General features: G+C 45.4%; 1 protein-coding gene across 4 annotated transcripts in view; it reads right to left on the reverse strand.

Moving 5' to 3' along the window:
• Positions 1-16,397, reverse strand: part of LOC410658 (LIM/homeobox protein Lhx3) — a 38,558-nt gene extending 22,161 nt beyond the window's left edge. The window contains exons 1-3 of one of the 4 annotated variants that reach the window (XM_026445853.1): positions 16,158-16,397; positions 13,680-14,706; positions 7,359-7,403 (exon numbers count right to left, since the gene is read on the reverse strand). In XM_026445853.1, coding sequence (XP_026301638.1) covers positions 7,359-7,403; positions 13,680-13,953 — 319 coding nt within the window. In that variant the 5' untranslated portion in view covers positions 13,954-14,706; positions 16,158-16,397. Of the gene's footprint in view, positions 1-7,358; positions 7,404-13,679 lie in introns of all 4 variants that reach the window. The other 3 variants (XM_026445852.1, XM_006563198.3, XM_026445854.1) reach the window with 3 other exon arrangements.
• Positions 16,398-17,174: the final 777 nt, after the last annotated feature.

A 17,174-nucleotide genomic window follows, 5' to 3' on the forward strand; every position in this document is an offset into this window, starting at 1 on the left:
CACCGGAGGGGGAGACGACAACGACAAGGACGACTACGACTACGACGACTACGACTCTTACTCTACCCGGCGAGAACGTCACTTGTCACGTCCGATTATGCGTGATTCCCTTATTTCCAGGTTGCATGGATCCACCGCGTGTACCACGGCTTGTTTTTTGTGCCAGCACGCCAGACACCCTCCCCTTTTCTAGCATCGACGCACCACCCGCGACTATCTAAACGCGCTCGCCCGTTTCCGTGTCTGCATTCTTCTCTTCGTTTCTCTTATTGCCCTTTCGAGGGGTGGCCCCTTCGTCATTGTTCAACCGGAGAACCGACGACGACGACGACGACGACGACGACGGAGAACAATGGACGGGGAGAATTTTTCTTTTCTTTTTTTTTACCCGATGATCAAGAGAGAGCATACGCCTCGATACCTTCGATCCGGTCAAATAAACGAATCCTCTAATCTCGTCGTTTTATTTCTTCATCGATGGATCGTTGTAGGATCGTCAAAGGATCGTCAAAGAATCGTTGATATATCTTCGAAGGATTGTTAAAGTATCGAAGGATTGTCAAAGGATCGTCGAAGGATGATCGAAGTATAGTAGAAGTATCGAAGGATCGTCGAAATATCGAAAGATCGTCAAAGGATCGTCGAAGTATCGAAGGATCGTCAAAGGATCATTGAAGGATCGTCAAAGAATCGACGAAAGATCGTTAAAATATCGTCGATATATCATCGAAGAATTGTCAAAGGATTGTCAAAGGATCATCGAAGGATCGTCAGAGAATCATCGAAAGATCCTCGAAATATCGAAGGATCGTCAAAGGATCGTCGAAGTATCGAAGGATCGTCAAAGAATCGACGAAAGATCGTTAAAGTATCATCGAAGGATCGTTAAAGTATCGAAGAATTGTCAAAGGATTATCAAAAGATCATCGAAGGATCATCAAAGAATCATCGAAAGATCCTCGAAATATCCAAAAATCGTCAAAAAATCATCGAAGTATCGTCAAAGGATCGAAGAATCGTCGAAGAATCATCGAAATATCGAAAGATCGTCAAAGGATCGTCGAAGTATCGAAAGATTGTCAAAGGATCATCGAAATATCGAAAGATTGTCAAAGGATCATCGAAATATCGAAGGATTGTCAAAGGATCATCGAAGGATCGTCAAAGAATCGACGAAAGATCGTTAAAGTATCATCGATATATCATCGAAGGATCGTTGAAGTATCGAAGAATTGTCAAAGGATTGTCAAAGGATTATCGAAGGATCGTTAGAGAATCATCGAAAGATCCTCGAAATATCGAAGGATCGTCAAAGAATCATCGACGTATTGTCAAAGGATCGTCAAAGGATCGAAGAATCGTCGAAGGATCATCGAAATATCGAAAGATCGTCAAAGGATCGTCGAAGTATCGAAAGATTGTCAAAGGATTGTCGAAATATCGAAGGATCGTCAAAGGATCATCGAAGTATCGTCAAAGAATCATTAAAGGATCGTCGAAATATCGAAGGATTGTCGAAAGATCATCGAAGTATCGAAAAATCGTCGAAGGATCGTCAAAGGATCGTTAAATGATCATCGAAGTATCAAAGAATCGTCGAAAAATCATCAAAATATCGAAGGATCGTCGAAGGATCATCGAAGGATCATCGAAGAATGTCGATCGAAGAAGAAAGAAGAAGAGGAAAGTCCGGCCTCGATAAGTTATCGGTCTACTTTCTAACGTTGAACGTTATATATCCACCGGCTATCTTCCAGATCGTGCATCTGTCGCTCGTTTCGGTGAATCACTCCCGTGGAGGGCGCTGCTCTACATTATGGCTTCCATAGTCCACGGGTGTTCCGGGATATTGCGTTCCCGTTATAGCGTACGTGGACGGTCAGCTGCGGAAGCGCTCGTGTCACGGGTGAAACCATAAGGCCTGCAATTATGGGGTTTGCGGTTTGCCCCGTGATGATTTGTTCCAACGATCCCTCTAATTAACGGGATGACTTTCAACTCCGTCTCGGTCTTCTGCTCGGCCCGAGAAAAAAAAAAGGAATCTTCTCGCCTCGTTTCTCCTTCTCCTCCTCCCAGAACGAGTTGCTCGCCTCTGATTTCGAACGAATCCAGATTGAATCCGATTTACAACAGCGGCGCTTCGATTCTCCGTCCACGTGCAGAGACGGAGAAGTTTGGATAAGTTTGTCCTTAAGACTTAATCCGTAAAAACGTGATATCGGATCTGGATCTGTGATTTATGGTTACTCGTTCTTTCTTTCGTTTTACACTTTTATTACGATCGTAATGCGGATAGTTTCCTTGAAAATAGCCATAATCACTTTGATAAAACGAGAAGTTAATATCGGAGTCGAGTGTGTGCTTTTGTCGAAGCTACTTTTATAAAAAAAAAAAAAATATCGATTATCGATTTGAAAAATGATCTATATAAGAAAAACGGTGAAAGAATAAAAAAAGAAAAAAAAAGAAGAGAAGAAAAAAAGTGGCTGATAAAATTACAGATTATCAATTATCTGCAAAGATCTGTTATCATATTATAGAAAGATATGGTAGATATATAGCGAATGATATTCAATATCTGGAAGAGAGTGGCACACATTTCCAAATTACTTTATTCTCACGAAAAAAAAAAAGAAAAGAAAAAAAGTATCCACCACTCGTTAAAAAATGAAAGAAAAGAATAAACAAGAAGTTTTTCTCGACGAAAACCATTTCAAAAAACAACGAGATCGAACAAAGGAGATAGACGTGATAACAATAAACCGAAGTTAATAGTTGATATCGCATAATTTCTCCCATCCGTTCGCTCTAATATTTTACTCGAAATGAAAAACATCGTTCAAATTGCGTATGTCCCCACGCGTACGTGTCGAAACGAGATGCGAGCACGCTACCCTTAATGGAAGAAGGATGAAGAGAGAGGGAGAGAGAGATCGGTAACGAAATCGGTTATTTTCGGTTATCTCTTTCAATTAACCGGGCCCGATATTAATTCGCGTGTCGCGATAACTGTTTACCAAAACTCTCTCTCTCTCTCTCTCTCTCTCTCTCTCTCTCTCTCTCTCTGGTATGGTGGTACAGAGGAGGAGTCGACAATCGATACGAAGCAGCGGGGGGGAAGGAGGGAGGAGGGGGATCCCCGAGAGGATCGCGATATGTATTTTCAGAAGCGACGCGCTCGAGCACACCCTCGTCTGAAAAGTTTTGTTTGCATCCGCTGCCTTTCATCGGGGATATTTACCGTTTGATCTTATTATTTCATTCGTCTAAATTTAAACACTCGAAAAATCCTCCTCCTCCCTGCGCCGATCCCGTGGCCACAAGCCACGATAATTGAATTGGACCAGCTTCGAAGGTCGAAGCTTCCTTTCCTTTCCTCCGAATATAATCGTAGAAAAAACTGCTTGGCCGATTCAGCGACACCGGCTCTTCCTTCGTCGAGAATCTTTCTTTGCTACAATCGTGGCGATTCTCGATGCAACAAAAATAAAAGAAAGAGAGAGAAGGAGAAAGAACAATAAAGGCAACACTTTTCTTTCCAATTTTTCGTTTCTCGAATTGTCGAGGGAACTATCGCTATTCTGAGACTGAGAATCGAGCGAGGAAAAGCGAGCTAAGCCGCGGGAAAGTAAACCGATTCGTTAACCACGTTACAGGCACGGCCGGTGTAAGCCAAGCCAAACATTGACATGTTCAATCATTTCGATCTCTCCACCTACCATATAGGCTTGGCGAGCCTACGGCCGTGCGCGCCACACGCGTTCAAAGAGAAAGAGGAAGAAGACGGGATAGGAAGGAGAGAGAGAGAGAGAGAGAGAGAGAACGTACGCCATCTGGCCTCGAGAAAGGATCCAGCCACCAAGGGGTAGAAATTGAAATGAAAACAGAGGAGTCCATCCCTCTCGTCAATGAGGGCTATTAGGGGACGATATGTTTTTCTTCTTTCACAGATTTCTGCGCGTTGACTTTCGACTTGTCAGCAGGACGTATTTCTCTTTTGTATCGGGGGGAGAGGGGAATCCTGGGATTCCTTTAGATTTTAACGTGCCCTCGCTCGTTTCTTTTGCATATATATATTCCTTTCTTCACGGAATTCGCCAATTTATTTCTCATTCGTTCAATCGTCATCGATCGGCCGATTAATTAATCGTGGAAATCGAGAACTCGAGTAATCCGTTTTAGGATTATTATTAACGCAACAATGAATGGAAGCTCGAGAAATTCTCCCCGCGAGAAAAGAAATGAAAAGCTTGCGCGGGGCTTCGTGCGTGCATGAATAGAATTCAAATGAACGCTTATAATAGCCGCCTTTTCTCCTCCCTCCTTCTGATTCGATATAGAAAACTTACGTTTATACGTAATCGTTCGATATAAGATACGGAAGAGAGAATCCGATTGCCGAAAAATTGCAAATGAAGGATATCAAATTTTCGTCTTTATTTATAAAATATATCTTTTCACTCGAGTGCTGTCGAGAAAGAACACAGAGGGACACAATAATCGAATGCGTGAATATAAACGTAGAGAATATCGAATAATTCGTGGGTGGATTTATCCAGTTTTAGCAGGAGGACAGTGGGTACGTTGCGTATATAATGGAAAAGCGGCGATCCATCACGGTCACCGATTCGCGGTTTTGTCCACCGACCATTGTGGACAGAGAACAGTTTTGCGCGACAATACTTGGCGTGCCACACCTACGTACACGATACGAATACGAAGGACGGGCGGCGGCGGCGGGGTTTCCAGAGGAATGCCTCACGGGTGTCCATGGCATGCATTGCAAATTGCAGGTAGATTTATGGGCGAATCGGGACGTCCCGTAGCCCAGTTCCCATACCTCTTACCGCGTAATCGTCCGTGAAGATCCGTTTTTCCGTAAAAATGGTGTTGCCGCTACCGTTTCTACTCTTCTTCTCTCTCTTCCATTCCTTTTTCGCCTTTTTCCTCCTCCTCGTCTTACGTTTCTCCAAGTTTTAAAATTCATCGAAGGGAACTGGTACAAGGTAAATTGACGTCATCTCTAATTGACATTTACAGATCGTGCAAGAATATGGAATTCTTTTAAATGGAAAAAAAAAGTCTCGCGTTGAAAACGGGTGTATTTGGATCCACTTGGATTTTCACATCGATGTATAGATATTCGATGATAGAAATTTTCAATCGTGACGAGGCTTTTTTTTTTAAAAAGATTTTTTTTTTCGCGAAAAAAAAGAGCGCGCTCGTTTCACGGTTGGCACGAGGTCGAATCAGTCGATCATTTGGGCGGAAAAGGAAACGCCCATAGGCTTTTACCACGCGGTGAATGGCTCGCAGAAGAGGCGTTAAACGCGACAAAACCATGACATCCGGTGGACACGGGTCGACACGTGACCCGTTCAATGCGCTCTTAAGCCAACCACTCGATCGTTGAAGAACGTTGGAAAAAAAAAAGGAAAAAAAAAAAAAGCTATTTAACAGCTAAGGCGCTTTGTTTGCAGCTCCCCCCTCCTTTCCCTCGCTGTTTTCGTTACAATACCTACGTTTCATTTCTATGTTTGACAACTGCATATTGTGTTGCTCATCGCGAGTACCATTTCAACTGCGTTGTCCTTTCAAAACCGACTTTTCGTCGCGATCGAAAAGAGGTTTTGTGCTTCCCATCCACCGATTCCTCGCCATCCACGCGATATCCATGCATTTTCTCCTCTCTCACTCTTTCTTTCCTACATCGAAGAGAGAGAGAGAGAGATCACATTTCGAGTGACGAATTTATCCACGAATCGAATTTTTTTTCTCTCTGTTCCTTAGGGATCCTTGGAGAAAGAGGGAAGAAATTGAAAAGCCTTCTCATAACAACTCTGGAAAAACTCTGCAAGTTAAAGCGTATGAAAAAAAAAAGAAAAACTGCATTTTCTTTATTACTTTCGGAGGACGATACTCAAAACGTTGAAGAAGACAGTCCGACCGAGACAGGGAGAAGCGAAGTTGTTGGATTGAAGATTCCTATTATACACCGTCTGGACAGTATAATGAAACCATCGTGGTCAGACGGGCGGCGTAATACAAACTGCCCTCTCTCTGTCCTCCAACTTTCAAGACTTGCTTGCTCGCGGGAGAGGCTTGTTGGTTTCCCTCCCATTCTGTTCCCGCGCACGAGACGGATAGAGTCGGGCAGGATAGATGAACAAATGGAAGGAGAAATAAAGCGGCCCCACAATTATCTTAATGGAGTTGCGACACACCATTATCGATTCGATGCGTAAACGTCGCCGCGCCAATTTTCCATCATTTTTTTTCTTTTCACTTTACGAGAAAATACTTCGAACAGGCATTAACATCGCTATATGAATATAAAATAAATCGAGATTAAAAATTTTACACTTACATTCGATCGATCATCTTTTTCGAATCGTCTACATAATCTCGAGGCAACCCGCGTGTTTTATCAATTACTTTCCATTATGACGTGTTTGCGACGCAGGACCGTTGTTCTTTCGGGTTGGTGGCGGGCAGAGGTGGAAACGTTGGAATGAACAATCCACTCGTTCGGGCGGCCACGTGGGCCGCACGTGGCAGGAGCGTGTCGAAACAACTGGTGCCCCGTCCTCTGCGCCACCATGTGCGCCAAAATGAATACGCACGCGGTAACACGCGGCTTCTTTTCGCTACGTAAGATCGCCTCCATAGCTGCGTACCCCTTCCTCCAACAATAAAAATGACTTTTATTTCCATTCTCTCTCCTCTTTTAATTCTTTGCAGCAAGTGCGAGAGAACGAGGTGCGTTCTATTTTTCTCCTTCATCCAGGCAAAGATAAAGATCTTACTTTGAAAAATTCATCGAGAGATGGGTGGAAAGGTTCAAGAGGAGGCACGACTTGGAGGCACCCGCATTTTTTCCACCAAGAATCGTGGTACCACTCGTGGCCTGGAAACTTTGGACGATAGGATCGGACGATAAACAACCTTCTAAACGCACGTAACAATGGTATCGTAGGACGACGAGTGTAGCGCGACCAACTGCCGTGCTGCATCCTCGACGACATATGGGATAGGAACGATGGACTTGTACGTAACGTTTCCAGCCCTCCACACGAGCGAGCTTTGATAGGAAGCCATTCGAAAAGGAAAAGGATCGGTGCTTGACTCGGGGATCATCGCTCCCTTCCCATCCTATCAGTTTCTTTTTTTTCTTTTTTTTTAAAATGGTAAAACTTTCGCAATGACGATATAATCGATCGATGAGTCACGTGTAAATGAAAGCAAATAAACGAATGGAAAGAGAATAAATAAATAAAAGAAAAAGATACGTAATAAAATAAAGAAGAAGAAAGGAAAAGAAAGAATGAACAGATCAAAAGAAATTAAAAGAGACTCACGTTCTTCCTTGATCGGAAAACAGCTTGGTGTTTCGATCTTCCGTTCTAAAACAAAAGGAAAAAAATAAACTAAATTAAATTCGTTAAAGGGAGTCGAACTTAAACGTAATGTAAACGTGAAAAGGAACGAAATGATAAAAGGAGAAGGGTAGGAGAAAAAATGAGAAATATTAAAAAATATATATATGTATAAAAAGGTAAAGAAAATGAACAAAAGAGAGAAGAAAAAAAGGAAAAGGCGTTGAAATATCTCCTCCGGTAGTTGCACAAAATAAATAAGCCACGCTGAAGTTGATATCCCGACGAATACGGTTTCTTTACTGTCTCGTTTGCGGTTTTATCGTAAGATTTCAAAAAAAAAAAACGCTGAGACAATACGCCAGCTTGTCGTCCTGCCGGCACCATAACGTTTTTATGGAGCATTGTCAGCTCGGCGACACTTTTCCTCCGAGGCGCGATCATAAATAATTTACCCAGAAACGCGCATATTCATATTCGTCCTGGCACCTACCTGTGCAAGATCCTCCATTTCCTTATCCAATTTTAAAATATTACCATCTCTATTCTTATTCCACACGGAAGAAAAGAGAGAAAGATAACGCGATAGAAAGCAAAGAGGAAAAAAAATCGTATCTATCATCGTTCTTTCTTTTCTTCTCGTACGACGAACACTGTACTGGGCCGGGGAATGGGCGCGAGTTTAAACGGTGTTTTCGTTCCCATCAAGAGCCACTTAATCTCCGATCTGCGTAAACTCGCGCAACAATGGGGGGAACGAGTGGGGAGCGCACGTGATTACCGCCGGCCGAAATTTCATCGTGGAGTCACGTGGCGGCGGAAAAACCGGCGGTGTACACACACGAGGATCGGCTCGAAAAACCGAGGATCCACCGCCTACGAGGAAAACAAGCCACGCGTTCCCACGTACGCGCCAACCCCCTCGAGCTTTCGGTGTAACGTTTCGGATTACACCGTGTTTTGTCCTTGCCTCGATACTCCGTTTGCCTCGTGATCGAATCGTTTCCACAGCTTTGTTTCGAGGAGAACGTTGTTTATGTATCGAGCGTGTTTCTCCTTCCCCTCTTCGTTTATACGAATTTCTATTCTGCGAATAGAAATTATTGTCGGGGAGAAGGTTAGGTTATTAATCCAGTTAGAGTGTTTTAAATCTCTCCTTCTTATCTAGATCTTCGTTCCTCTTTATCTACATACGATGGCTCGTATATCGCGTAGATAAATAAAATCTCGATCTCAATAACTGTGCGAATTCGACTCGAAATTTAAAGATCGATCATTTATCTCATTATTGGACGGTTAATATAATATATAGGCGCGAATAAATCTCGTTATTCTTCATATGGAATCGGTGTCGAATAGAGTCGTTTGAAAATCGTTTTAATCAAAGTTCAGCGTTCTCGTAGCGATGACGAACGAAGTTTCTAATCTTATCTCGCGAAGAAGAAGTTCTGTGTTTAGACGATCGGCCGAATCAATGACATACGGCTGTAGATCATAGTGTAACAACGTTATCTCAAAAACGTTGGTAATAAATGTGCCAACTCGCGTGGATGGTTCTGAAAAGGAGGTCGAGTCTTGTCGCGGCGCCTTATCGATGGAAGGAGAACGTTTTATAGAACGAAGCATGCATGCGATGTATCGTGATTCTTCGTTTAGATTTTTCGCTTAAACTTGTAACGCGAATATCAATCTGCCGAACCTTTTCTTCCAACATCTAAGAAAGATAATTAAATAATGCAGTGTCGTACATTCTTTTTTTTTTTAATTTTTCCACACAAAACGAAATTACAGACCACGAAACGTGATAAAAGTGTAACTAGAGGATATAATCGAGTTGCGTGGTCCATTCTGTAGATTATACACTTGTACATACATGCAAAGAAAAAAAAAAAATTAACATTATTGGTCTGGAAAAATACAGCAATAAAAACTCACACTCACCGTTCACGATCCCACGAAGGATCGAAGAAAGAAAGAAAAACAAAAGAAAGGAAGAAAGATCGATTCAAAGAAAAAAAGAAACTATCGATCAAACCTTGAACTATTTGAAACGTCAAACCCGGAAATGGATCGTGGACTTGGATGTTGGTGACGAGAGGGGGGAAAAAAAGTCGATGGCGACTTTTAACGGCGGCCACAGGGTGAGAGACGGGGTAACTCGATGCCGGCTCGACGTTTGACGCGTGGCCGAAGGAACGGTTCCTCCTCCTTTCCCAGACGCTACTTTACACGCCGTTCGTTTTTCTCCGTGTCCTCGCGGCGTTTTATCGTCCCATTAATTCTCGCGACAGGAAACCAGCCCCCGTCGACCTTTACGCTACTAACTTTTTTACCCCCCCGATGTATTTCGTCAACTCAGGCTCGAGTTGCACTACTTTTGTCCACATCGATATCATCCGCGCGAAATTTATGCGCGGTTAAATCCAATCCTGTCCTAAAAAGTTGGTAAACCTGGCTGAAATTTCTGAACTTTGATCTTTGTGCGCGAAATTATCGTTATTGTAAATTGGCGAAAAGTAAGTAGTAGGAGTTTTTGCGTATTAATAATTCTCGAATAGATAATCTATTAGATTTTTTTTTCCTTTTTTTTTCTTTTTGTTTTCAAACTTATCTCAAATCTAAACGGATAATAAACACAAATATCTTATCAGACGATTGAACGAGTGTTTGCCAAATTATATATATATATACGTATATAATATTTTATATATATATTCGATATTTAAAAGTGTCAAATATTTTTTGAATCACGTACTCGATTATCTAATAAATATTTTCCAAGACGAGCGTAATTCAAACGCTATCCCGAAATAACGAATCAAGCCAATCTGAGATCGTAAGAAAGATATGTATATATATATATATCGAAGCCGGCATCGATAACCGATCCAATAATTTTCCCTCATAAAGACGGAAAGACTGGTCGTAGCGAGTTAATAACCGGTGTTTAACGACGTTACCAGGCCGATGTATCACGCTGAGTGGTCACTCGGGGAGGGAGGCGAAGTCGTGAGGAGAAAACGAAGAGGAGGAGGAGGAGGAGGAGGAATAAAAGGGTGGGATAGCCGCTGGGGGGGGGGCTTCGTTTCTCCATGGGTTCTCTCCACGGCCGTGTGGGCGTGAGAGGAGATGTGTGCGGCGATGCCATAAAAAAATAGGAAAAACCACCACCGCCACCGCAGAAAACTTTCGACTTGGAAAGCAATTCCCTTCTCGCCGGCCCGCCACCATTTCGCCGGCAGAGAGATGCAGAGGTGGGAAAACGCTCTTCCTCCTTTTATACCGAAAAGAAAAAGGAGCGGCCAACTTTTTATTACGTCGGAAAATTTACCGTTCGCCTCGCCGCTTCTAATCGATGCGCGGTGAACAAACCATTAACTATCATTCTTTCGTTTCTTCCCATTCTTTCTTTTTCTCTTTACACATAATTATCGCCATCACCTGTTCTTTCGATGTCTTCCAAACGATAAATCTCCGCACGAAACTTTACGAATCCTTCCAGTCGTCAGACTCCTTCCGGATCGGAGACATCGATGGAAAGGAAGAAGGCAAAACGAAAGGAAAACCTCGCAAGAATTCATCACCTGTTCTTTCGATATCTTCCAAATAATAAATCTCCACACGAAACTTTACGAATCCTTCCAGACGAGTCAGAGGCATCGATGGAAAGGAAAACGAAAGGCAAAACGAAAGGAAAACCTCGCAAGAATTCATCACCTGTTCTTTCGATGTCTTCCAAATAATAAATCTCCATATGAAACTTTACGAATCCTTCCAGTCATCAGACTCCTTCCAGATCAGAGGCATCGATGGAAAGGAAGAAGGCAAAACGAAAAGAAAACCTCGCAAGAATTCATCACCTGTTCTTTCAATGTCTTCCAAATAATAAATTTCCAGACGAAACTTTAGAAATCATTCCAGACGAGTCAGAGGCATCGATGGAAAGGAAGAAGGCAAAACGAAAGGAAAACCTCGCAAGAATTCTCGCCGAGCCTCCTAATACGAGCAAATCTTCCAATCATCGGCTTCCACTTCGAAACGTTGCGTGCACGCATTCAATGTAGACGAGATTCTTAAAGTAGATTCTTGGAAGCAAAACGGACACCTCGGAGAAAAAAGAATTCTTCATCCTCGTTTTCCCGCCGACTCTCACCCCCGCACTCGAATACGCTACGCGCCCTCTAACCAGCCGCCATTTTCTTTTCACCCCTGTATCCATCCGACTGCCATTCGCCGCGAACCTCCGTTTCCTATGGTTACTATTTACTCGGGGGATGCTTGACAACCTCATTGGAGCTTTCCAGCTCTTTGTCGGTGCGCCACCACTTTCGCCTCGTCTTCCTGGCCGAAAACAAATCTTCTCGCGTTCCATCGCTTTGCGTATTTTTCCGCGATTTTATTCGCGAGAATTATTCGTTTTTCTCGTACGAAAATGACGGATGAATGACGGGGAGCCGGGGTGAGGAGGAGGGCTGGAAAAGGCCAGTGCAACGGTTCGGGTCGGCGCTGTTTGGGCCTAAGTTTAGATTTAGGTTTAGATTTAAGCACATTCGCTATCGTGCCCGAAGCAATACCGTATTGATTGTGGGGTGGCCGAGCCTCCGAACACATTACATGATTAAACCGCCCCAATGGCATAGCAACCGGCCTTGCAGCACTTACCTTATTAAAATATCCACCACCCTCACCGCGCCCTTTTAACAAAACCTTTACGCGGGGCCCGCCAAACTATTCCGACACCTACCGACCCCTTTATCGTCGAGAAACGACTCCACCGACAACCGTCTTTCCAATTGTCTATCTGATCCGTGATTTGCAAATTTGTTGCAACCAAGAAAAAAGGAATTCGAAGGATTGATTTCGAATGTTGCGATATATATATAACGGTGAGGTATAAATATTCGAATCTTAACCTTAACCCATTTCTCCAGATTTAAATATAGCTATTTTTATGGGATTATAAATCTTGGACAGAGAGGAATTTTTCGTATATATAAATACGTATAAATTTCAAGAGAGCAATTTTTCGACTGGTTCTCTTTAAGATTGAATACGGGGTGAAAAATTGTTAGAGATATTCTTCGTATTTTTGAAAGTTAAGGGGCCAAGAGACCGATTATTATAAGGTAGGGTATTATTATTATATTAATCGCGCGTGAAACATTTAACGTATAATTTTCAAATTGATATTCGGTATAAATTATTTAGGAATTGAAAACGTGGATACTTGTGGACGTATAGCGATGAAACGAAGGAATCTCCGAATAGGTGGATTCATAATTGAGGAAATCTTCGGCCTTCTTCGGCTCACCGAGATCGACTGCATAAATAATACACGCGATAACTCGTTTCGCGGAGCAAGTGCAAAAGATGCACGGGAAAACTTTAAAGAATTACGGCGAGGAATAACTATGAGCATAAAAAATACATCTATCCGACGCGAAATCTTATTTAATATTTACTTATCCGGATATTAAATATTGAACACGAGAAAAGCGCAAACTGCATTTACGTGAAAAATAGTGGAGAAAGAGATGTATAGCCCCGAAACTTCTTTCCCTTTTCTTTCAATCACAAAACGAAATATACATTCTATAGAAGTTTTCATTCGAGACACCGAATATATTTTCGAAGATATATCGAGGAATACTACGTGGATTAAAAATGTCTCGATAAAGAAAAAAAAAAAAACCGGATATTTCGAGATCGATACAAAGGTGGCCGAAATGTAACGATCATTCGTTCTCAAGCTGGACGAGTTAATCTTATCGAATATTCGGATCGAGCATTCTTATCGCGCTACTGTGTTCGCGTAATACAGCACAAAAATTTTAACTTGACCCGATATTACAAGAACTCGCGATAGCGACTGAACTATTAGGTTACTAAAACCTCTTATCTTAACAAATGTTTCTATAAAATTACGAAAATTGCGACACTTCCTCCACGATAACAATTTGTAGTAATTTTCTAATAAGACTATAAACGATTCTTAATGAATCTTGGTGAAGGAAGCATGGTTTCGAAAATTGCGTCCACGTTGCACAATTAGGGAAAACGTTACATTATTTCGATAGTTCGTCCGATCATACCTTTCCGAATCTCGAGCCTTGCAACGATCTCAAACGAAACGACAACTGTGAGCACGCGTTAGATATCGAAGGTAACGAATACCTCGGATCGGATCCCAATACAAAACTGGTCCGAGCGGAAAGATTCGGGGATTCTTGGAAACGGTAACAAAACACGAAGCGGAGCGGTCGGGCGACGAGGGTGGCGGTGGCGAAAGAAAAGAATCCTTACCTTCCAAGTTCTTGTTCCTGGCGAGGAGTGCCAGGAGGACGTCCTGGTTGGGGGCAGCCTCGGCCAAGTCGGCGGCGTCCTGGTGCGAGGGCGGCAACGAGGGGCCCAGGGGTGGCATAGCGGTGGTCGGCGGCCGCGGCATCATGACCGGCGCCGAGCCCAACGCCGGCAACGCCAGTCCCCCTCCCCCGTGGTGGAGAGGATTGTGCGGCGGCGGCGGACCGGAACTCGGCAGCGTGGGCAGCGCGGCGACCGGTTGCACCGCCGCCGACATGGACAGATCGACGCCACCCAACAGCACGGGACGACACCCTCCCGAGCCTGGCCCGCTGCTCACCGCCGGGAGGATCCCGCCACCCCCCGGCAGTGGTGCGTACGGCAAGTACAGCTCCAGTATAAATCGGAGAGGGATAAGTCGCGGGACGAAGGAGGCTCGGTCCTGTTTCGCCGCAGCACCGCGTCACGATCGACGATGCCGCCTCCCTTTCAGCATCGGTTCACCGACAACGATCGTATCCGTATTTCGACGCGATCGTTCACTTGCCACTTTTCACCAACAGATTCGGATCGCCACTAGCACTTTTCGTTCGTTTCCTCGTCAGCCGAGTCCCCCGGTATCCCGGATATCACGCGACTCCGCACGATCGGCTTCTCCACCACTTTTCTTCTTTATCGCTCGATCGTCCAAAGTTCCCTCGTAATCTCGTTGCCGCCGATTGGCGATCGATCGTCGAGAGCCTCTCGCTTCCCTCCACCTTCCGACCACTTTGCCCGGGGAGAGAACGATTCCCGGATTCCCGCTTGTCGGATTCAACGATCTCTCCCGCTAATCTACCTGCCCACTTTCCACTCCCGGCTCCTCTATCGATCTATTCGATCACTTTTTGTATCGCGCTTACCAATGTTTACGAGTGCGTGCCTCGTTAAGAGGCCGAGGTTGAACGGCTTGTTGGTAAATAACGAGTTTCCGCCGATAAGCGGGAGAGAGGCGCGCGGAATCTTCTGAAGAGAATCCTCCTCTCTTTCTCTGAAATCCGTCGTGGTCGAAATGAGGAGAGAATTGAAAAGATCGAAGATAGATTTTCCTTTCTTTCTGGAAGAAGAAGCGAGAGAGGAGGAGGAGGACGACGCGGTCGGATCGTCGGCTCGTGACGGGGAATCGGAATGGACTAGAGAGCAGACTCGAGTTTCGTCGAAGCGGACCCGAAGCCGCCAGCCGCGTTGCGTCCCTCTCGCGGTCGTGGAGCGACGGTCCACGCCGCTTATCGTGCCGTCCACTCGCCCCGGTTTATCTCGACCATAACCTTAGCTATAGCCCGTGTTCCCAATGGCGCCACTTTTTCCTCGTAAAATTATCGCGCGCGAATCTCTCTGCTCGCCGACTATCTTTCCTCTTCCTTCGTTACTCCACGAGTATTTCACAATCGGTGGTCGCAAAGTGCACGCGACCGTTGCCTCGATCGCATCGTCAATTGACACCGGATACGGAGATCGATCTCGAGCTCGATTCCTCCTTTCTCCGAATCGATCCCATATATTATCGGTCGAGCGGATTTATGCGACGAAATGATAATCCACGTCCATCCTCTAAAGGCTACTCCCTTTCTTACTCCTCGCGTTCCAATCCTAATACGAAATTCAACCGTGGTTCCTTTCCACGTCGTTTGACGACGACGACGACGACGAGGACGACGAGGACGAGGACGCGGAACGACAAAGATCGGTTTCGGTGTATACCTCTATCCTCTAATCCGTTGGCGAGGCGAGGCGCGTCTATCTCTCGGCCGTTCGCCTTTGATCAGCGGCGGGCTGCCGTGGTCGGTTTTTACACGCGCGTCGATGGAAATCGTGACCGGACCCGAATGTAAATCCCGGATGCCGATAGAGAGAAAAACGGAATGGATCGCGTAGCAGCGATAGGTTTGGGACGATCCTGCTCCGTGGTCTTGTTTTCGTGCGCCGATCCCGAGGCGGACGATTCGCGTCGCGCCGCACAGGCCTGTAAGAAACGGCGAATTCCACGCCCGTCGAACCGTCCGATTTTCGTCCTGCCACGCTCTCCTTTCCTTTTTTCCCCCGGATGATCCGACCGGATCGTCGTCTCTCCGCCTCGTCATCGGCCCCCGACGCTCCGCTCCATTCACCACGCCGATGATTATCCCCCGCTCTGTCCACTGGCAATGACTTTCTTCCCTCGATCTTCTCCTCTTTCCACCGATTTTTCTTACCGATCCCTCGAATTCCGTCCGTTTCGATCCTTCCCTCCCGAATTAATCTCTCCCGTCCTTTTACGATCTCCCGCGGAGACACGGCGCCCGTAAAAGGCGCTCACCCCAACATCGCTCCACTTTTACACTACGAGCCGATCCTCCTTTTTAATCCTCCGCTTTTCCCGCTTCCTCGCTTTCCTCCGCCGCGAATCCGATCCGTCCCTTCGAACATATCTCTCTCTCTCTCTTCCCCTCTCTCTTCTCTTACCGGCGGGTAGGACGCAGTAGGACCAGCGATCCGAGAGAAGAACGGAGAAAGACGGGCGCGAGGAAGATCTCGAGAGAATGTGCGATTTGATTAGCGGGTAGCGCGGCACTATGGAGCCGGTTTCGCGGGGTTCCTGGCTTCGACGCGGACGAACGGATGGCCGGAGGGACCTGGAGGGACTTGGAGGGACGCGTGGAAAGGTGGAGGTGGCTCCGAACGTTGGGTGAAACTGTGTGTGCATCGCCCTGCCGGAGGAGAGGTTTCCACCCTACCATCGACGCCCGCCACCGAGCGAACCGTCTCGCACCTAGAAGGGGGGAAACACTGTGTCTCTGGTGGGGTTCGCTCTCCGTGCTCGCCACGCTTGCGCCGAGCCCCGTCTCCCTCGTGCGAGGGAAACGGGGATACCCCCGAATCCTGCTACGAGATTTCGTGCGATGATTCGCGACCGGATCGAATGGAAAAGTCGAAAAGCCGCTTCTCGATCCGATGTTTACGCGCGCGTGAGACGAGACAGACAGAGAGAGAGATTTCTTAAATTCGAATGGAAAACAAACGTGGAATAACAGAGGATCGGAAATGTTCGTGTCTTTCGAATTGCCACTGCTTCTTTCCATTGAAATATGAAAGTTTATTATTCGAAGAAAACAACTGTAACTCTTTTACGATAAATTCTGGACACTCGAGAAAACTTAAAAATCGAAAAAAATCTCAACAGCTCCTCCACCGATCGCTATCTTATCTCGCGTCACGTGGTGCGTTTCCTCTTTTTTCAAAAACGCGAGAGTCTTGTGCGCGGATTCGGATATCGAGAGGGGAGTGGGAGCGCATCGCGAGTGGCCATCGCTGGTGGAATGCACGCGCGCGCATAACGACTTACATGCACACGTTCCCCGTGGATAGACGGCCGTATCGGGTGTAGGGGGATATAGCGTAGCGGGTCCGGATCGGTCGGATCACCCGTTGGATGCACTCAACGAAATTAAACCTACGTTCCTCGACCTCGGACTGACATCC

Source organism: Apis mellifera, linkage group LG16, assembly GCF_003254395.2.
Source record: "Apis mellifera strain DH4 linkage group LG16, Amel_HAv3.1, whole genome shotgun sequence".
Taxonomy (NCBI): domain Eukaryota; kingdom Metazoa; phylum Arthropoda; class Insecta; order Hymenoptera; family Apidae; genus Apis; species Apis mellifera.